The sequence below is a fragment of the Eurytemora carolleeae genome, unplaced genomic scaffold (genome assembly GCF_000591075.1).
Source record: "Eurytemora carolleeae unplaced genomic scaffold, Eaff_2.0 scaffold766, whole genome shotgun sequence".
Lineage (NCBI taxonomy): Eukaryota > Metazoa > Arthropoda > Copepoda > Calanoida > Temoridae > Eurytemora > Eurytemora carolleeae.
The window spans coordinates 1-23,501 of record NW_019396659.1 but is presented as its reverse complement, the minus strand read 5'-3'; the positions used below and the strand labels follow the sequence as shown (position 1 = coordinate 23,501).

Below are 23,501 nucleotides of genomic sequence, written 5' to 3'. Positions count from 1 at the left end.
TGCATCATATTAGATGTTTCTTAAATCTAAAAAATTGATTTAATCTTTGTGTTTTGAGGGAAAACACCTTACTTACGCAAACACTTGGAACTTCCCTTTAATACAAACAGAATTAATCAATTGGTTACCCGCACTTATTGATAAATGATAAAAACGTATTGATAATAAAACAGTATTTAAATACAGTTTTTTCCTTAAATTAACCCTATTCCGATTGGACTACTTTTGCCTAATAAGGAAGTGTTGAGATAAGGAAGTGTGTAACATAAATTTTCGCCCTGTCTGTAACTTAATTACTGAACAGTTAAAAAGCAGTTTTGTCTTTTTTTTTAAACACCGACCCGTCGTTTGACCTTCCTAAACCCTATCCTTAGAATGCATGAAAAAAATCTTTTCACATTTATGATGTTAAAAAGTGAAGAAGTTTAAGCAATCTGATGTTAGCCGTTCTTAAGTTATTTAGAAAAAAACTACATCGTTATAGGGTTTATATCATCTCAGCCGACTAAGTCGAATTAAAACCACATCGTTATAGGGTTTATATCATCTCAGCCGACTAAGTCGAATTAAAACCACATCGTTATAGGGTTTATATAATCTCAGCCGACTAAGTCGAATTAAAACCACATCGTTATAGGGTTTATATCATCTCAGCCGACTAAGTCGAATTAAAAGTGTCTCACTCTTTTACTTTTAACTCTCTTACTTATTTATACGTTTTGGTAGCCCTAGATATGCACATTTTAGAACTATAAGGAGCTCTTAAGAACTTTAATTGTTTCGTTCGATAAGAACCGATCTACAGTTAAATCTTTTTTTTAATCCTAATGAAATACAATTTTAAAATAACACAATCCTAAAAATTAAAGTAAATGAAATATTATTTGTCCCAAACTCTAAATTGGTTTAACATTTTTAGTTTTCTTTATAAAAAATAAGCAGTTAGGAAACATAATAGAAAATCCTAACACAAGTCCTCTCATCCATTTTCTCTCAAGAAAAATGTTTTCTTTAAACTGAAACCAGCAAAGGAGGGAGTCATGAATGGGAGGGGAAGGGAGGTATGGGGAGGAAAAGGGAGTGGGAGTCTTGTTTTACAGTACACGTAACTTTATGTTACCCCCAAATTGTAGAGTACCATGTCCGATTCACAATGGTACCCTTAAAAACTTTGCCCGATCAAGTATGAATGTTTCGCTACTTAGCGATTTCCCTAAAGACCTAATATATGTACCGTGTGGTATTTCTCAGGACCGGATCGTAAGACTCCCTTCTCTCAACGCTCTTCATAACAAAAGGATGATAATAAGGTTCCGAACGTTTATTTCTCTGAGTCTTCAATCTAAATAAGTTTAATAAACCCACAGAAAAAGCTTTGAGTGATAAATCATACGAATACAACAAATAATCCACTCAGGCATTAAAAAACTGTGGCGAGGAACCAACAAACACATATATAAATATCAATCATACTATAATCAAACGATAAGCATAAGTATATATAAGAAATAATTACCACAGTGATCCCAGAATTCTGGACACGGTTAAAACTTGCAAGACGAATAAACATATACTGATATAAACTATTCACTCCTCCGCGAGAAATCTTGCGCCTGCGTAGTCAGTCTGTAAACAGTTCCTAAACTAGTTCTTTCACAATACATTCTGTACAGATCTTCAGGGAGAACTCAGAAATACACAGGGGTGACAAGCAGACTTTATACACGCAGCATGGCTCGCGTAACAATGAACTATAGTGAGAGTTGAATATAAAAAGAACTTAAGTATTATATCAAGTAAAATTCGCGTCACTTTGTCCATAAATGATTGAGCTGAGTGCAATCTATGTTTAAAAACGATTCTCTGAAACTTTGCGTATGTGTCAAGTCCGGTTCAATAAAGTTTTACAGTTTCAGTTTAATTCATTTTTTATTAATTCCTAGAAATGTTTCATAAATAATTTTTAAACATCGAAGATTTAAAAATTTTACTAAAATTAATAATTCCTGAAAGTAATTTGTAAAAAAAAAATTTAATGTCTTGTATTCAAGATTAACGTTACTTTATACAAAAGTTTTGAACATTGGAAACATTTTGCAAGTTTTTATCTTGTTGAAACATAGAAACTATAAAGTTTGTATCCTTCTGAAACCTAGAGACTATAAAGTTTGTATCCTGTTAAAACCTAGAAACTGTAAAGTTTTTATCCTGCTGAAACCTAGAAACTATAAAGTTTGTATTCTGCTGAAACCTAGAAACTATAAAGTTTGTATCCTGCTAAAACCTAGAAACTAAAAATTTTGTATCATGCTGAAACCTAGAAACTATAAACTTTGTATCCTGCTGAAATCTAGAAACTATAAAGTTTGTATCCTGTTGAAACCTAAAAATTATAAAGTTTGTATCCTGTAAACCTAGAAACTATAAAGTTTGTATCCTGCTGAAACCTAGAAACTATAAAGTTTGTATCCTGCTGAAACCTAGAAACTATTAAGTTTGTATCCTGCTGAAACCTAGAAACTATAAAGTTTGTATCCTGTTGAAACCTAGAAACTATAAAGTTTGTATCCTGCTGAAACCTAGAAACTGTTAAGTTTGTATCCTGCTGAAAACTAGAAACTATAAAGTTTGTATCCTGTTGAAACCTAGAAACTGTAAAGTTTGTATCCTGCTGAAACCTAGAAACTATTAAGTTTGTATCCTGCTGAAACCTAGAAACTATAATGTTTGTGTCCTGCTGAAACCTAGAAACTACAAAGTTTGTATCCTGCTGAAACCTAGAAACTATAAAGTTTGTATCCTGCTGAAACCTAGAAACTATAAAGTTTGTATCCTGTTGAAACCTAAAAATTATAAAGTTTGTATCCTGCTGAAACCTAGAAACTATAAAGTTTGTATCCTGCTGAAACCTAGAAACTATTAAGTTTGTATCCTACGGAAACCTAGAAACTATAAAGTTTGCATTCCGATGAAATCTAGAAACTATAAAGTTTGTATTCCGATGAAACTTAGAAACCAAAAAGTTTGTGTTCTGCTGAAACCTAAAAACTGTAAAGTTATAACATAGTTAAAAACCTTGTCCCAGCTGTTTAATCGATACAATGCGTTCATGTACTTCAGTGTACACAGTTCTGCTGTCTCTAGTTACCGGATATTTCTTAAACACACAACAAGTACACAACAAGTACACAACAAGTACACAACAAGTACACAACAAGTACACAACAAGTGTACAAAGCAAGTCTAAAACAAGAACACAACAAGTACAAAACAAGTGCATAACAAGTACACAACAAGTACACAACAAGTACACAACAAGTACACAACAAGTACACAACAAGTACACAACAAGTACACAACAAGTACACAACAAGAACACACCAAGTACGAAACAAGAATACAACAAGTACACAACAAGTACACAGGAAGTACACAACAAGTACACAACAAGTACACAACAAGTGAAAAAAAGAACACAACAAGAACAATTGACGAGAGTTCAATCTTGTATGTTCAATTTGATAGAGTGATATATCCGATTCACAACACAACTGAAATTTTGTCTACTAATCCTCAATTTTCTAATTGAAAATTGATTTTTTTTTTCAATACCGGTTTTCTGTATAAGTGATCCTTGCGCATATACACCAGACAGCGAAATTTCTGGAAATTGTTAGAATTCAGCACGTTTTACGATAGAAAATAAAGATATTTTCCTTAATGGTACTGTTGTAAATAGAACATGCCTCAAGTAAGGTCGGTAAAGATGTGTAAAGTCATTTTTAATGCTTTTTAAAAATATGTTGCTTTTAGAAGAGAAAAAATGAGATGGAAGCAGGATCAGCTGTGTTTAAGGTACAATATATCAAATACAGGGTGACCCAACAAAAATGAGACTGTAAAGACGACCCAAAACTTTAACAATATGACAGTTTGAAGCTTGGTTTCTGATTTCTGAATTTATTTAAGTATTTTGATGGTTTACTAAATGATAAAGCACAGAAATAATCCAGCTTTGACCTATACAAGGAACCCTGAATGAATGAAAATAATTCCGCACAATCGTTTCTAAAGTCTCATCCTGTAACCCTGGATAAACAGTAGTCAAAACTTTTAGTTTATCTGCACAATATGCAGACTGGATAAACTCCTGTTTGAAAACCCCTGGTCATCATACCTTGCAAAGATTTTACTGTAATTAACCCTCCTGCACTCTGATTTAAAGGTTCCAAGCTCTCAAGCAAAATCGACGAGAAGTTTGCCGATTACTACTTAAAAACTAAAGCTAAAACCAATTGCTTTCTAGTGCTAAAATGTACTACAGAAAAGCTCAAGTGAGCAGTAAAATCAAAGCCTAGGGATTTGCGACACTTAAAATTCGACCCTGTCTTAAAAATTGAGGAGACTTTTTACAAGCAGGCTAAATCTATGTGCGTGGGACCAAGCTATTTTTATCGTACTAAAGGACCTAGAGGAGATCAATTTCACCCTGCAACATATTTTTCATATTTTCATATTTTTCCTTTTTCTACATTATAACTGAGATGGAATTTAAAGAATTTGAGCCACGGTTTAAATTAAGAGCCAGCTTAAATCTTGAAACATTTCATACAATTTTAAGTGGTACCAACCATATTTAAGCCGGGGCTTAAATTTAAACCGCCGCTCAAATTCTTTGAATTCGGCCACGGATTGCTTAAAATTTTGATCTATCTAAAAAAATATCACTTTTTCATAGAGTAATTACTAATTTGGCTTTACATTTGTAGAATTTTATCCCAAATCTTTGAAAATTTATCGGCAAAATATTGTAAAATATTCTCAGTTACTCTAGGTAGACATATTTCTCACACATTTTTATTATAAGAAGCAAATATCATGGGGAAATGGTACGAGAGAAAAAGAATACCCTGCACATAATACATTAATTCAATATATCTAACAAACCATCTTTTTAAATAGATCTCTTGGATTTACTACAAATTACACAGAAAGGACCAGGGTAGTTCCTAATTGATTTTGGTAACGGTGATTATGAGGTTGCTTACCTACCTATATTGTCCTGTCTCTGCAATTTGTGCCTATGGACCGTAAAGACATTATTGGTGTTAAATTCTTTATACGCCCCTGATCAAAATAGGAAAATTAAACCATGGGGTCGGGGTAAAAAAAATTAGGGTTAGTTTAAGATGGGAAGGGTGGGGAAGGGGGTGACAGGATGGTCACTTCTATATTTTAAAATTAATATTAATTCATTATTCGAAATATGCTCACTACTTCTATGATTCTTAATTATTAATTACCCTCCCCCCTCCCCCTTCTGTAGATTATTTTAATGCCCCTAGCACAAACTGCAAGTTCCACGTACCAGGGGTTCTTGAATTGATTTTCCTTCAAAATTCAAATTAAATAAGCTGCTTTTTTCCTACTTTCTAGTCTTACAGGCTTTCAGCCCATCTTCTTGTTCAACTATTGCTCTAGATCTTGTCTCTTTTTACATTAAAAAGCAATAACAAAAATTTTCGCGGATTTATAATTATTTTTTGGATTTTCCAAATTTCATTAAAACCAAAAGTTTTGCTGGCAAACTTTTGAAATTCTGGTCATCCAAAAACCCTCCCTGGGTCATGTTAGGTTCAATTTTTTTATGAATAAAATGTTATAAGAAGATTGTTGCGTTCAACTGATATATATATATATATATATAGATTATGTATTTATATTTCTTTATAGCTTTTTTTCTTCTTATCTTTAATCAATCTATCAATAATAATTGTAAATTGTAATCTAAACTATTATTGAATATGTGCTATTATTAAGCGAATTGAAATTGGAACTTAAAATTACTATACGACTATACATCTTTACAACTGTTCAATCGTGTTTAAAAACTATAGAAATAAAACATCGTTTTTGAAAACGAACCACTCGGTTTGAACTTATAAAAAACGAAAAAGGCTCGTATTTGAAAAAATGTTTCGCTAATGACTCTGAGTTTTATGACAATTAATTTCAATTCTTTTTTCAGGAAGATAAGTTTATGAATATTGTCTTGAATGTTTTTTTTATTGAGAGAAATAACCCAATGTTTTCTGACCAAAAAATGTATTTTGTCTTAAAAAGGTCGTTACTCATCGTTAATGATGGGTAGTTGTTAATGATGGGTCATCGTTAACGGTCGTTAACAAAGGGTCGTCGTTAAAGATCTTAAAAAATAAAAAAAAACCTACTTTTCGTTAATCAAACGACAAACTTTTTCAAAACGACCGTTGTGTTTTTAGTTTTTTCTTAATTTTTTATAAACGAAACTATCGTTTTTTAGAAAATGTTAACGATCCATCCCTACGGCCGTATGTACTTAACATACAAAGGAATTGAGTCTTTGTCACAAACTCTGATTATTTAATTTCCGCCGTACACGATATATTTAAAAACAATATGAAATATTAAAATTTTATGCGTTTTTCTTGTTTTGCAATGTAATTTTTCAAAAATGTCCTTAACTTAAAAAGCTTGAAGTTCATTACTAATCTTCTCTTCCTTTATTCTGGAAATTAATGACTTGAAATTGTTTTCTAAATGTTTCCCTAAATTCTCTTTAGCAATTTACACTGATGCACCGTAAAATATATTATACAAAAATATTGTTTTTAAAGGGAGAGCGTGCGAAAATAAAAGGGATTGCACCAAAATATTAAAGGGAGAGAGTGCGAAAATAAAAGGGAATGCACCAAAATTTTAAAGGGAGAGAGTGTGAAAATAAAAGGGATTGCACCAAAATATTAAAGGGAGAGAGTGCGAAAATAAAAGGGAATGCACCAAAATTTTAAAGGGAGAGAGTGTGAAAATAAAAGGGATTGCACCAAAATATTAATTGTAAATTGATCAAAGATTTGAACTTTTGATATATAAAAAGCTACTGCCATGTAAATAGTGGTATATTTTCAAAAAGACTAGATTTTTAAAAAAAATTTAACCTTATGTCTCAAACTTAGATCTAAAAGAATTTAAAATTTGAACTTGCAACCAATAGAACACAGACCTTGGTCTGTGTTCTATTGGTTGCAAAAAAAAGGAATTAAAAAAGCAGAATTTGTGGAAAAAAACTCAAATCCTCTAAACAAAGAGTAAGGACATTTTTTTTTATTTTTTTCACTTTAAAAATTAAAGTATTTACATATCTTTTTTGAATTTTAATGAAATTTGTTTATAGTTATTTTTAATGTTTAGATTTTATATCTTTAAAAACTTCTTAAAGATAATAAAGTTTGCAAAACAACTATATTTCTGCTAATTCTATCGAGAGGGTTATAAATATTTATTGAAGACCGAGAAATGTTATTGGCAAAAGGAGAATAGTGACTAAATGTGAAGAGCTTGTAAACAAGTCTGAACAATGCAATTTTTAAAACGTTCCAGGAATTTTATATTAAATAGATCTTTACTCTTTGATCGTTCATTGGAAACATTTTTGAATTCAACTTAGTTTAATATCTAGTAGAGCTTTAGCCCAAGGCTTTCCACTCTACACTCTACACTCTACACTCTACACTCTACACTCACAATCTACACTCTACACTTTACACTCTACACTCTACACTTTACACTTTACACTCTTCACTCTACACTCTACACTCTACACTCTACACTCTACACTCTACACTCTACACTCTACACTCACACTCTACACTTTTAAAGAATGCAGCATTATTTTACACAATTAAGGATAGTTAAACAAAATTCTTGTTTTAAATCTAAAGGGACTGATCTCTCTTACTTAAGCTGACATTGTTAGAAAAAAACCATCCTGACATGACATTTTTTGGTGGATATGGTAAATCACGAATACTTAATTAATTTCGATATCCAATGTGGGAACTTTTGAATTTGAAATCATAAAATTCACAAAATATAGAAATCCTTAATGGCTTACCAAATAATATTATAATGACTAAACAACATTTTTCACTTTATATATAGTTTTTCATAGTAGATTCAATAGTTTTAGGTCAATTATTCTGTAATTTTTGTTAGTAACCAGTTATCAATGTGTTTCAGGAAAATTCTTAACTTTTATCTTTTGCAGATTCCATGACAACCGATTTTTTTCTACTTGTGATAATTTTAGGCAAATTTTTATCTTTCCACTGTAATAAATCCCTTTGGTAATATTGTAAAGAGCTAGCTCATCCTTGCTCCTCAAAACATTAGAATTCATACGTCTTTAAACATTTAGAGGGTGAACATTATATTTTGATCTACCACTTCCCCAGTAAATTAAAGGACTGCTCCACTAAATTCGTACTGACCCGGCTCAATTCTGGTATTATACTGGAATGAATTCTGCTATAATATTGGCTATATCCATATTTTATTATAGACATGATATTTTAAAATTGATGTTCTGTGACTATCTAGTTAAAAGTGAATACCAATGGGCATTCTTATTGCCTCAAATATTTTATATTTTATTCTAGTTGAGTAATTTTATTTGATAAAGCATAGTCAGCTGATTATTTTTAGGATAGAGGAAGGGGGAGATGTTGGTAGACTTGGCCATATTCTCAGAAAATATGGAGGGTAAGAACGATAAGTATGTTATTAGAACAATGAGAATTATGTTATGACGATAAGTTTTATATTAGAACAATGAGGATTATGTTAGGAAGATAAGTTTTATATTAGAACAATGAGGATTATGTTAACACGATAAGTTTTATATTAGAACAATGAGGATTATGTTAACACGATAAGTTTTATATTAGAACAATGAGGATTATGTTAGGACGATAAGTTTTATATTAGAACAATGAGAATTATGTAAGAACGATAAGTTTTATATTAGAACAATGAGGATTATGTTAACACGATAAGTTTTATATTAGAACAATGAGGATTATGTTAAAACGGTATATTAAAAATTAAATCTAAAAATTATGATGATAAGTTTTATATTATATATTAGGATGATATGTTTTATAATAGGAAGGTATTTTTTTATATTAAGGTGGTGAGATACATATTTTCAGTATGTTTTATGTTAAGAAGGTTAAATTTTATATTAGGTCACATTTGGTTATGTATTTGGAGTATAAGTTTATATAAGAACAATGAGTTTTATATTTGAACAAGTTTTATATTAGGACTATTAGCTTTATATTAAAGGAGTGAGTTTTATAAAAAAAATTGTAAGTTTAATTTTAGAGCATTATATTTTATATTAGGACTGTAAGTTTTATATAAAGAAGGTTAAATTTGTACTATCTGAATGGTTAGTGGTTGCTTATATATCTGGATGGTTAGTGGTTGGTATTATATCTGGATGGTTAGTGGTTGGTTTTATATCTAGATGGTTAGTGGTTGGTCTTATATCTGGATGGTTAGTGGTTGCTTATATATCTGGATGGTTAGTGGTTGGTATTATATCTGGATGGTTAGTGGTTGGTTTTATATCTAGATGGTTAGTGGTTGGTTTCATATCTGGATGGTTAGTGGTTGGTTTAATATCTAGATGGTTGGTTTTATATCTGGATAGTTAGTTGTTGGTATTATATCTGGATGGTTAGTGGTTGGTATTATATCTGGATGGTTAGTGGTTGGTATTATATCTGGATGGTTAGTGGTTGGTATTATATCTGGATGGTAAGTTTTATATTATGATTATAAGTTTGATATATTTAATCAACAAGTTTTATATTATGATTGTAAGTTTGATATATTTAATCAACAAGTTTTATATTAAGATTATAAGTTTGATATATTTAATCAACAAGTTTTATATTATGATTATAAGTTTGATATATTTAATCAACAAGTTTTTAAGTTTGATATATTTAATCAACAAGTTTTATATTAAGATTATAAGTTTGATATATTTAATCAACAAGTTTTATATTATGATTGTAAGTTTATGTTAGGACAGTAGGATATGTTAAGGCAGGAAGCTGTAGAATGTTAAGCACTTCCCTCAAAAATATTAGCCAATTCGATCCAACCATTAGACAAGCCATGGCAAACTAATATAAATTATAACGATATATGAGTGAATAGATTTATTATATAGATATATGAGTGAATAGTTTTATTATATAGATATATGAGTGAATAGATTTATTATATAGATATATGAGTGAATAGTTTTATTATATAGATAAGTTTGGAAACAAACTATTAACTTTAAATGTGTAATGATTATAAACAGCTAATCGTGGATTATAATTTAAATTATATAAAAGACCTTATAATATTTACATCAACCCTATTTATCCTGACGTCCGGTTTCATGGCTGGGTCCCTGGGGAGGGGGGGGGGGGTCAAATGGCACCCTCCCCCTCTATATTCTTATTGTGATACAAATATATATCATTTGATACGTTTTTGCAAAATCTAGTTTTTAAGCAAAAAATGCGAAGGACAAAATTGCGCAAATTGCAATGAATTATACATTTTTGAAAAGCCCTTGACCTAGCAAATTGAAATGTGCAAAAAAATTGCAAAATTTGTAAAATCAAAATGTGTATTCAAGAACAACTGAAAATTTGCAAATTACCTTTAAAGGCGTCTGTGAAAATTGTGCAATCTGACTGCTTTTGTTATAGGCTTTCCAAAGAGCTATAAAATTTTGAAATCCAATGACTGGAAGTAGGTCTAAATAAAGATTTAGTCTGGTGTAGATAAAATAAGGCATTTAGGCAGTATGCCTGCAACGACTCAGGGCGCAGAAGATATAAAAGCCAAGCTTTTAGCCTGAAGTGATGGACATGTGTTAGTTGACAACCCCAGGATATATAGGGTTAACAATGTAGAGAAGCTTATGGTGAATGGTTTTGCATGAATAAACAATTATTTCCTGGTCAAATAAACTTGTTTTGAACCAAGAACCCCTTAATAGAAATACTAAATAATACCTTCACAGATTCTACAGATCGGACATTACAAGCTGTTTTAAAATAATAACTTTGTAAAGGTCTAGGTTGCATAAAGTGCATTGCTCTCCTATAGTATTTATATCATTTATATGTTGCTTTACCTGTCAGCATTTTTTTGAGTCCAAAAAATAACATTACAAATTTGTAGGTTTTTTACTCTTGATAAGTTTTTCCAAGTTCAACTTAACTTCAATATTCAAAATATCCAAATAATAAACCAAAAATAGAGGGAATAACCTTTCATCAATGAAAGAAATTTAGTTACAGAAAAAAACATTTAATAAGAATGATCGAAGCAAACTGGTTTAATATCTTAACCTGAGAAAAGTACCCTATCCCTTGAACCGTCTTGCAAAGAGGAGAAAACCTAAACTGCAACAACCAATAAGAGCTCTTTAACGGCGTAATTCCGACCAATGATAGGGCTTTTGATTGGTCGAAACATTTTCAAATTAGAGTCCTCATTGGTTGAATCAGTAGGAAACTTTGCCTTTGAAATAAAAAAGGAGCATTAATGCAGCTAAGAAGAAAGGTAGCCGGCATATCCAGATATCACAGATTTAAGACAAAAAAAGTTTCTCCCTGGATAACACTTATTATCCTATCTGCCTAATCTGTGTCCCCAGCTATTGACAAAGTAAAGGAAAGGGAAACCTGTCAAATATTAGGAAGTTAGTGTCCAATCATGGAAACAGGGATAAATCCTCATCACTTTAGAATATATATTTTTAATATTATTTAGTTAATTATTAAAATATGTTTCTTTTTTTACATTTTATTAATTAACAATTTAGGGCATCAAGCTCTATTTTTCCCTGAAAAAAAGGGTGTACCTTAAATGTACCCTGAATTACAGGGATATTTTTGACGAGAAATAGTCAGGATAAGTTTTTTCCTAGTGAAATCCCCCCCCCCCTTTATTCTTATCCTATTTCTAATTTGATATATATCCCCTTAATCATTATCCAGTTGATTAGACCATTTTGTAGCTTAGTCTACAAAATATCATTCTTCTGAGACCAGATTTAATGAAGAGTAAGATATAGTTGAAGACATGGTTGATCCACTTCTCTTGCTCAATTACGTCTTACTTTTCAGTAATATGGTCCCTGTACTAGCTATCTCGAGTAGACAATAATCATGTTAAATCAACAGTTCTTATCTACTCTTTATCTCTAATAGATTTTAATTATGTTTAATCTACCATTCTTATCTACTCTTCTTCTCTGTTAGACTTTAATCATGTTTAATCTACCATTCTTATCTACTCTTCTTCTCTAGTAGACTTTAAACATGTTTAATCCACTAATCTTATCTACTCTTTATCTCTAGTAGACTTAATCATGTTTATTCTACCATTCTCATCTCTAATAGACTTTATTTATGTTTTATTTACCATTCTTATCTACTCTTTATCTCTTGTAGACTTTAATCATGTCAAATCTACCAATCTCCTGTACCACTGTTCATCTGTTTGATTTTAATCTAAGGAATAATCAAAGTGTGTGTAAACCCCTGCATTAATGAAACATTACGTAACAGTAACCAATCCAAGAAAACTATAGTTTTAGTAGAACAAAAGACCAAACTTTGGTAAAGGGTTTCCTTTTTCATCACACGATTTTTTTCTTACCCAAGTTAAAATAAGTTTTAAACTGCAAATGCGCCAATCTGAAAAACTCATATTTTTTGTTTTAAATATTTATATTCCTGAAAAAAAATCTTACATTAAAGACCGTTTTAATGTTAGAAACAAATTGATTTTAAAAATTTCAATTTTATATCTTATGATTGCAAGGTTTTCTAAACTAGTTTTTAAATGAATGAATGACATGAATCCATATATCTGACTTGAAGAATAAGTTGATGCTTTTGACATATTTCTGTTGAGAGCTGGGAATAGAATTGGAAAATATCTGCACAAAAGGTTTGAATTTTCAGGAGCAAAACCATTTATATTTGCTGTAACTATGCAATATGCATAAAGATAAGTAGAGGATTGTATTAATGCATTTTTTCACGGAAATAAGTTTTCTTTTCCCAGTTTTGAAAGAATTGAAATTCAGAAATTCAAACTTCTAAAATCAAGACACGGTTATACTTCAGAATGGTAATTCTTAAAAAAGTTGTTGAAATCAAAATTGTATTTAAGTAGATGTACAAAGAAACAGGTGTTTCAAAGTATTAATAAAATTATGAATTTTAGAGTCTACAAATAATATAAATCCATATATGTAAATATGTTTGTATGTTACATGTTTTAGAGTCTACATATAATATAAATCCATATATGTAAATATGTTTGTATGTTACATGTTTTAGAGTCATTAATCAAAGGTCAATTTTGTTGTGTAAAATAATACCTTCACAAAAAAGTTTTCCTTAAATTTGAAAATGTACTTATTTGTATTGTAAACAATTATTATACGATTTTTAATTTTTGATTATGAACTTTAAAAGATGCTCGCAGATTGAAGCATATTTTTACTTGTTTTTTTTAAGTTTGGAATCTGGGTTATCAGAGGATCCAAGAAGATGCTCATCGTCTTCCCATAGGTAAACGATATACATAGGTAAACAATATCCATAGGTAAACAATATCTATAGGTAAACAATACCCATAGGTAAACAATACCCGTAGGTAAACAATACCCATAGGTAAACAATACCCATAGTTAAACAATACCCATAGGTAAACATTACCCATAGGTAAACAATATACATAGGTAAACAATATCCATAGGTAAACAATACCCATAGGTAAACAATATACATAGGTAAACAATATCTATAGGTAAACTATACCCATAGGTAAACAATACCCATAGGTAAACAATACCCATAGGTAAACAATATCTATTGGTAAACAATACCCATAAGTAAACAGTAAACATATACTTTCATATTTGTAATAGAATTTTTTTTTTTTTATTAGAAAAGTAACTGACAACAAGTCTCAAACTCTTATTTTCTAATTCCTCTATCTTTGCAATCTTTGATATTTCAAACTATAACTATTTGATCTGTCAGAATTTTCAGTTTTAAACAAAGGATATTATTCCTTAACTATTTAAATCTTGTTTTTGAAAATATTGTATTATTTTCATTTAGATGTCATCATGCGGCGCACGCATACACCTCAATACCTTGCTCAGTGTATACAAGTAAGTAAACAAAATCTAATTAATTTGGCAAATGATAATTTTCTAAATTATAAGTATGTATGATTACTCAACGGGTTTAATGAACTTATTAAACTGCGTTGCTGAAAACTTAAGTGTTATTGTTAACCACGCACCTCTGCCCCTTTAGTAAAAGTAAATTCAACCTATATGAAGCATAAAGTCTGACCGTGTAAACCTTGTTGCACCGGCTAGTACTGTCCATACATCTAGGTACAGTACAAACTGGGACCGGAAAGGTTAACCCAGCTCGGAAATTCAAATGTACTTTTCATTTCAATATCCAACCTTCTGTATCTAATAAAATTGAAACGTCTCTAAGCCATAACCTTGGCTTCGATTTGGAATGTATATTAGAGTTATGTATTTGAAAATTATACAAAAATATTATTTTTAGGAGGAATATCTGGTGTTCGACCAAGGTAACCACAATATTAAATAATATTTTCATACTTTTCATCTTTCAATTCTTATTTTAATTCTAATTATGTTCACATTTTAAAATTAAATCAAAAATTTAGAAAATTAGAAGTTTCATTAAATTAAAAAGAAGTTTTATGCGTCATTATATTTTACACAATTTAAAAACAATTAACCCCAAAATTTACCATGAATTAAATCGAACTTAAAAATTGAATTTAGAATGATAAAATACATTGAAAGTTAAACAAAATAGAAAATAGATGGATTTTCTGATTCTGAATACTTTCCGCCCAAAGTTTAATGTATTTTGTAATTTATTTTATTTTGAGGGGGGGGGGGGCAAATTAGCTAATAACAAATCTATAACTACATATTTAAAGTATTTCATATATAATTTTCAAAACAAAAATAGTTCATATTTTTTTAAATACAGAGATACCTTCCAATGATGAGACTTTAATAATTTGACCTGACAGTTTTTTTAATTTGTTGATATGATATCTTTGTCCATATATATTACATAATATATCTATCTATATATATAAAATATATCATATAGTTGAATGAATAAAATTCTGAATCTATTCTGGATCTATAGAATGCAATAAATTCTTGATAAATGATCTAATTTCTTCCAACAGAGTTCGGTAGAGAGAAAATAATTCATAAAATCCTGAGATTCTACTACCCCAACCCCTAGATTCTTCCCCCTAGCTGGATTCTACTACCCACCCCTTAGATTCTTCTAATAATCTATTTTCTAATAATCTATTTTCTAATAATCTATTTTCAAATAATCTATTTTCTAATAATCTATTTTACGAAATCAGCTTTTTTAAGTTGACACTGTACGAAATCAGCTCTTTTGAGTACACAATGTAGGAAATCAACTGTTTCGAGTTCACACTGTACGAAAGCGTAAAAGGTTTAAAGGATACCTTTTGTAATTACGTTTTGATAATACACTTTAAAGACTTTTTTAGTGGTTTCTTTTAACTTATCTTTTCTAAGAGTTAAAAATCAAATTAGAACACCACTGGTTTATCATGTTTTTAAAAAACGTCTAAGGGGGCCCCTGATGAAAAATACTAATTTTAAAATGTTTTTTAGTTTAAACAAGGAACGGAGCAAGGTAATTATATTTTAAAATGTCTTACATAGTATTTTTTTCTGAATGATTTATAATTAATAAAAGTTTTGATTGCTGCATGCAATTAACTGTTCTTAAAAAACGTTGATTTTGATATTTTATCTACTTTTCCGTGAATCAAATATTGTTTTCGAAAAATCTTTATTTCTGGAAAAATTCCTAACATGTTAAATACATCAAAAAGAGGTTTTTAAAGTAAAAACAGATTTTTTTACCTGGTTTACAGTTTCTAGTTTACAGTTCCTGGTGTACAGTTCCTGGTGTACAGTTCCTGGTTTACAGTTACTATTTTACAGTTCCTGGTTTACAGTTCCTGGTTTACAGTTCTTGGCTTGCTGTTCTTGGTTTACAGTTCCTGGTTTACAGTTCCTGGTTTATAGTTCCTGGTTTACAGTTCCTGGTTTAAAGATCCTGGTTTTCAGTTCCTGGTTTACAGTCCAGGTTTACAGTTCCTGGTTTACAGTTCCTGGTTTACAGTTTCTAGTTTACATTTCCTGGTTTACACTTCCTGGTTTACCTTTCCTAGTTTACAGTTCCTTGTTAACAGTTCCTGGTTTACTGTTCTTGGTTTAAAGTTCCGATTTTGCAGTTCCTGGTTTATAGTTTCTGGTTTAAAGTTCCTTGTTTACAGTACTTGGTTTACAGTTCCTTGTTCTCAGTTCCTGGTTTACAGTTCCTAGTTTAGATTTCCTGGTTTCCACTTCCTAGTTAACAGTTCCTAGTTTCCAGTTCCTGGTTTACAGTTCTTGGTTTACAACTCTTGGATTACAGTTCCTAGTTTACATTTCCTGGTTTACAGTTCTTGGTTTACAATTCCTTGTTAACTGGTTTACAGTTCCAGGTTTACCGTTCCTGATCGACTTACACTTTCCTAGTTTACAGTTTGAGGTTTACAGTTCCTGATTTACAGTTTACTTCTAGGGTATCCAACGTATCAGATTATTCACTGACGTGTAATTGGCGAAACTGCATTACCACAAAATCACTTCGTAATTTCGCGTAATTTCTACAAAGAGTTTTTTACGAAATTTTGTAATGATTACGCTTAATTAACGAAACTTCAATTTCACGAAATTATGGCGTAATTTCACGTTAATTTTGACTATGTAATTTCGCGAAATTTTGTTTTATTTGCGCATAATTAGCAAAACTTCGATGTCGCAAAATTACGCCATAATTTCATGTAATTTCTACAAGGTAATTTTGCAAAAAATATAATAAATACGCGTAATTAGCAATACTTCAATTTCGCTAAATTATGCTGTATTTTCGAAAAATTTCTACAACGTAATTTCGCGAAACTTTGCAATAATTACGCCTAATTAGCGAAACTTCAATTTGAAAGTATTTAAATTATTCAATCATATTACACATATTTTCCCGCTATATTCATTTATGAGAATTCATAGTGCTTTACTAACTATGGAATGGTTTCGTATTACGTTATTTTGCGTGATTATGCCTTAATTACGCGAAAATAGACTTTCTTTTGTATATGTAATTAACACATAATTTCGTGTAATGCTCCTCCGTAAGTTAAAGAAAGTGTTGCGCGTAATTACGCAAAATTACGCGTTATGTAATAAGACTGGAAACCCTAACTAGTTCTAGACTGTTGAGTGTAGTCAGGACGGATGGGAGCTGTTTACTCCGGAGTATAATAAATGGTTCTCACTGTATATGTGTTCTAGACTATTGTATGTAGTCAGGACGGATGGAAACTGTTTACTCCGGAGTGTAATAAATGGTTCTCACTGTATATGTGTTCTAGACTATTGTATGTAGTCAGGACGGATGGAAACTGTTTTCTCCGGATTGTAATAAATGGTTTTCACCGTATATGTGTTCTAGACTATTAAGTGTAGTCAGGACGGATGGAAACTGTTTACTCCGGAGTATAATAAATGGTTCTCACTGCATATGTGTTCTAGACTGTTGAGTGTAGTCAGGACGGATGAGAGCTGTTAACTCCGGAGTATAATAAATGGTTCTCACTGTAAATGTTTTCTAGACTATTGTATGTAGTCAGGACAGATGGAAACTGTTTACTCTGAAGAGTGATAAATGGTTCTCACTGTATATGTGTTCTAGAATATATTAAGTGTAGTCAGGACGGATGGGAGCTGTTTACTCTGGAGTGTGATAAATGGGTTACACTGTATATGTGTTCTAGACTATATTAAGTGTAGTCAGGACGGATGGGAGCTGTTTACTCTGGAGTATAATAAATGGTTTTCACTGTATATGTGTTCTAGACTGTTGAAAATAGTCAGGACGGATGGGAGCTGTTTACTCCAGAGGATAATAAAACCAAACTCATAAGGGATCAACATTATCGACAACTTTTCCAGGTTCCCGTTCAAATTTAAAATTTTAAACTTCAAAATTCCTTCTTTTTTCATAAAATTGATTTTTAACCCTGTTAGCCAGAAACCTGTGAACATATTTAATTACGGTTTTGTGGCTTAGCTTCTTTTCTCTATCAAAAGTTCCAGACTCGATGGACTTGTTAAATCTCTCATTTTTTTTTATAAATCAGAGACAGGCAAACGAACACCAAAGAAGCATAAAAATAGATAAAAAATATAGGGATACAATGAATTTATTTCAATGATATAAGAACGCATCAAAAATAGCAGCCATAAAAACTTTTTGATAATGTTTTTTTAATATAAGAAGATAATTGAACCAAATTCACTGGTGTATCATATAAAATGCTTTACGTGTATTAGTACTATGCATATATACTAATTAAAACAAAAGAAGATCTTAACACATTCATTATTTTGGAGAAGATTGGAAACCTTCTAATTAATGAAGATTGTAGGGTTTACTAGATTTTCCGGATCATGTAGGGTTTACAATATTTTCTAGATCATATAGGGTTTACAATATTTTCCGGATCATGTAGGGTTTGCAATATTTGCCGGATAATGTAGGGTTTGCAATATTTTCTGGATCATGTAGATTTTACAATATTTTCCGGATCATGTAGGGTTTACAATATTTTCCGGATCATGTAGGATTTACAATATTTTTCACAATATTTTTTGGATCATGTAGGGTTTACAATATTTTTCACAATATTTTTCGGATCATGTATGGTTTACAATATTTTCCGTATCATGTAGGGTTTATATTCCAGATCATGTAGGGTTTACAATATTTTCTGGAACCTGTAGGGTTTACAATATTTTCCGGATCATGTCGGGTTTACAATATTTTCGGAACATGTAGGATTTACAATATTTTTCACAATATTTTTCGGATCATGTAGGGTTTACAATATTTTTCGGATCATGTATGGTTTACAATAATTTCCGGATCATGTAGGGTTTACAATATTTTTCGGATCATGTAGGGTTTACACTGTTTTCCGGATCATGTAGGGTTTACAATATTTTCCGGATCATGTAGGGTTTACAATATTTTCCGGATCAATTTTGTGTCGACGATAATATTTTTTGGATTTGGAACTTTTCCCGATGGAATTGATTTGGAAGCATCCTTAAAAAAGTTATCTTACATAGCTTCTAGGGTTAGATAATTGTTGTAGACATGTAAGGAACCAAATTAATTTTAAATGATTCAAACCGTTTTCGTGCAATTAAACTCACTTTTTGAGTCCAGTGGCCGAATTTAATGAATTTAAGTCGCGTCTGAAATCCCCCACAAACCGGTTTCAATTTTAAGTAGAACCAACCTTATTTGAGCCGCGGCTCAAATTCTTTACATTCGGCCTCTGCTCTTGGAATTCTAAATCAAATTAGTTTTCAAGGAAACTTTCAGGAATTAGGTCTATTTAAAAAAGATATATTTTTCGATCTCTCTTGGATTTATCTCTCTTTTTTAGTTACTAATGCACTATAGCGAAAACTATTAGTTTACGTTTTCAATAACAGTTTCTATAATTTTATTGTAATGCAGTAAGTAATTCATTTGGTTTGATACTTTATATTTACAGGACACGGTTCCTGAGAAGAAGTATGGGGGTAGAGGAGGAGATGTTCTTGATACAACTAAAAAATATTATGTATCCTTCACCATCAGGTCATATTTAACATGCTTAAAGGGACTGTAAACTTTTTTTCAAGTCACCCTCAGTTTATAAAATGGAGCGTCGTGTCCGATTTTCAATGATAAAGTTAAAACCTTGCGATATCTACAGAGCAATGATATTGTGGGTTTTATAGATTAAAAGAAAACATATTTTTTGTTTGTTTTTTAGAACGCAGAAACATTTTCTTTTTGTTAAGAGTACCGTTCCGTTGTTCATCGAGCATGCCTACCTTTTTTCAAATTGAGGACGACAATCTTTCTTGAATGGTATTATAGCTAAAATAGGAAGGTTAAAATAAGATCAGTTTTATTTATCAGGTTTTTTTATTTAAGCCGATTGACTGTTTCAAATAAAGAAGTGTTTACTTTGCATTTTGCACAGAGAATAGCCTATATGGTTTCAGATGTTTTATACGATTACGAAAGATTATATGTGTTTTAAAATCCGTTCTGAACTTTTATAATTCATAAAAAGCAATGGTATTACATATTAAATGCAACCTTCACAACTTTAATTAGACTTTTGCATTGTAATCATTGTAATAAAAAACATGGGAACTGTACCTTGCCCTTTATCAAAACGGCATTAATTCTTTATTTGAAATTCGTCATTTATTTTCATATGATTGATTTCTATCCTGCCGTAGACGTTTCAGTAACATTTTGCCTTGTTACACTTTGCCTAGTCACAATTTGCCTAGTAACATTTTGCCTTGGTAACATTGTGCCTTGGTAACATTTTGCCTTGATAACATTTTGCCTGGGTAACATTTTGCCTTGGTAACATTGTGCCTTGGTAACATTTTGCATTGATAACATTTTGCCTAGTAACATTTTGCCTTGGTATCATTGTGCCTTGAACATTTTGCCTTGGTAAAATCTCTCTATAATTTTGCCTTGAATAACTAAAAACTATTTATTATTATTACAATACATATATCTAAGATGCAAGGTTTGACAATGATAATTTTTGTTGAAACTTTAAGCATCATCATCTTTCTTAGCTAGGTCCTGAGCAATCATTCTGATGTAGTCTGAATTCGGGATGGTTTCACAACTCTCTGCTACATATTTTAATCTGCCCGGGCCGTCTAAGGATTTCTGTTTTCTTCCGCTGTTGGTTGATTTGTCCTAGTGCATTAGACATAAATGAGCATCTTGTATCAGCTTCCGTGCTTCTGAAGAGTTTTTGAATCTTCCAAACATTGGGCTTTGCCTCGGTTTAAAAAAACTTTTGCGTATCTCTAAAAAAGTATTTGCGCATTTCTAACTTTTCACAAATCAAGGTTCCTATCAAATTAAATTGTTCAAGGCAAAATTGTAGTAAGATGTTACCAAGGCAAAATGTTATTAAGGCAAAATGTTACCAACGCAGAGCGTTATAAGGCAAACTTGAACAAGGCATAATGTTACCAAGGCAAAATGTGACTAGGCAAAGTGTAACAAGGCAAAATGTTACTGAGCCAAAGAGACTCAACAGGCAAAATGACATTGTCTTGGTCCGAAGACAATTTCTGAACCGAGCGATGTGGCCTCAAACTTGGCCGATCACCGCGGCTAGGGACCGAGCGCTGCGGCCAAAAATCAAATTCCATGTGATTTATGAACGACTAGCTTGGGAACATAGTGCTGCCAAGGTTACTAAAAGTAACTCCCGCCGTTTACCCGCACTTAAACGATTTTACCGGGAAAGTCGACCACTCAACTTAAAATCTCAAAACCAAATTGAGAATATTCCTGTGGGTCTCCCAATCAAAATTTGAGACAAATCGGTCCTGGGGTTCCTGAGTTATGATCGGAAAAATAAACAAACTAACATCTCAACAGAGATTACAACTTTATATATATATAGATATTTTGCCCGTTTTCCGCCCTATGATGTTAACCCTATGTCTATAAATCTAGAACATGGAAAACACACAGTACTGTAAATTGGTCCGATTTATCCGAAATACTGAGTGTTAGGCAACTAGAACAATTGTTGCACACTTTCAATAGAAGCTATAGACTAGAGATGTCAACGTTTTGATTTTTCTAGATTTTAGCTTTCTTTACGATAGTGTTCATCAAAAGTATTAACGTTTGAAAAGTTACGTTGCACATTATGAAACTTTATGGCATAGAGTAACGTTACGTAATGAATTTCTGCACTTGAATACCATATACAACGTTAAGCTTTAGTAAATGTTGTGAAAAAAACAGTAAACTCCGTTACGCTTTTGCATTTCCCGTATTGAAAAACTTTCCCAACGTTGCGTTAAAGCTTATGTAATGTAACCACAATTTTTTAACGTTCCACTTTCATGCTAGGTAAATATTTTCAGAGACCTTACGTTACACTTTCACTTGGTTTAAGATCTAAAAGATGACAAACGTTTTGCTTTTATAAAACGTCATTGGGGCATAGTTCTGAACGTTAAAATGCATTTCAGTGCAAAGAATATTTTTTGATAACGTTACGTTTTATCTTAACTTTTCCAATATAAACTTAACGTTCACGTTATATAGAATATATCCAAACGTTACACATTATTGTAACGTAACGTACAAAAACGTACATTTTACGTTACGTTACACTATCGTTGACATCTCTACTATAGACAGCAAAGCAGGACTGTAAATTAAGATTATTTTGGACCTTATTATCCTTATATGTATCTTTGTATTTCAGGCCGAAGCAAAAAGGATCTGCCAATAAATCTAACATGTTCAGAGTCGAGGAGAAAACATTTTAAATTTCGTAAAGGGATTGTTCAGATATTTAAGTAAGGTTGGAGGTATCAATAATCAATAAATAGCTCTTATCTATACCTTGATAACAATTGGTGAAGCAAAATCCTCTTTTTTTGCCTGCATTTCATAAATATATGTAAAACCACTTTAATTTTTAAAGGTTTACTTTAAGTTTAGCATATTTTTCAAATTTCTTAGCAATTCGTGTAATATCGTTGTGTTCTATAGTTCAAACAGTTAGATATCGATTTCTATTTACGTAATATTTACGCCAAAAAGGAATTGAGTTTTTGCCACAAACTCTGATTTTCTAATCTCTATATCTTTGTATGTCAATGTCGTAGACCTTAGATATTTTAAACTATTAATACTTATAGATAAAGCAATCTAAGTTTGAAATATCAAAGGTTTGCACCATCAGATTGCAAAGATATTGGGATATGAAGATTTGAGTTTGTGGCAACAGCTCAATTCCTTTGGTTCAATTTTCTCAAAGAGCAATAGCTAATCCTATTGATATGACTTCATTCAGTTTCAATTTGTGAACTATAAACGTTTTGTTGCAATAAATAAATGTTAAATGTATAGTCTTTTTAACTTGTCACTTATCACGTTTTACATACTGTTAGTTCAGTAAAACTTTTATTTATAAAATATAAACATTACTAGGAGTAGGACGAAGTACTGAATAGCTCTACTCGATGAGATATTCTTGTTTCTCTATAAGCTTATGACTGATCATTTCTTTATATTTTTAAAAGAAAAAGAAAGCTGCCATTTGAATTTGATATCCACTCTTTAAGTGGAATGTTATTTGAAATGTCGTCGTTATTTGGGATGTACGTGCATACATATGCATACCAGACTGCTTATCAGAAGAGAAAATTTTACAAGTACATTAGACTGCTTAAACGTTATTTCCGATAAGATGACATCTCAACCCGATAAGCTGACATCTCAACCCGATAAGATTTAGATAAGCAGCATTTTGTGCAGGGACTATTCATACAAATATACTGCTTATAA

At 31.1% G+C, this 23,501-nt stretch overlaps 1 protein-coding gene across 1 annotated transcript; it reads left to right on the top strand.

Annotated features, from left to right (window-relative positions):
• Positions 1–3,817: 3,817 nt before the first annotated feature.
• On the top strand, positions 3,818–22,797 carry LOC111707038 (uncharacterized). Its single transcript, XM_023480023.1, has 9 exons — positions 3,818–3,855; positions 8,524–8,580; positions 13,431–13,484; positions 14,040–14,092; positions 14,508–14,532; positions 15,644–15,665; positions 17,939–18,034; positions 19,648–19,733; positions 22,414–22,797. The coding sequence occupies exons 1-9, from the start codon at positions 3,824–3,826 to the stop codon at positions 22,475–22,477; spliced, it is 489 nt and encodes a 162-aa protein (XP_023335791.1). The 5' UTR covers positions 3,818–3,823; the 3' UTR covers positions 22,478–22,797.
• Positions 22,798–23,501: the final 704 nt, after the last annotated feature.

Excerpts from the sequence above, each read along its gene's own strand:
- LOC111707038 (XM_023480023.1), top strand. The coding sequence starts at position 3,824 with ATGAGATGGAAGCAGGATCAGCTGTGTTTAAG. Across the intron at positions 8,581-13,430 it reads ATTCTCAGAAAATATGGAGG|TTTGGAATCTGGGTTATCAG; the intron begins GTAAGAACGATA and ends GTTTTTTTTAAG. Across the intron at positions 13,485-14,039 it reads TGCTCATCGTCTTCCCATAG|ATGTCATCATGCGGCGCACG; the intron begins GTAAACGATATA and ends ATTTTCATTTAG.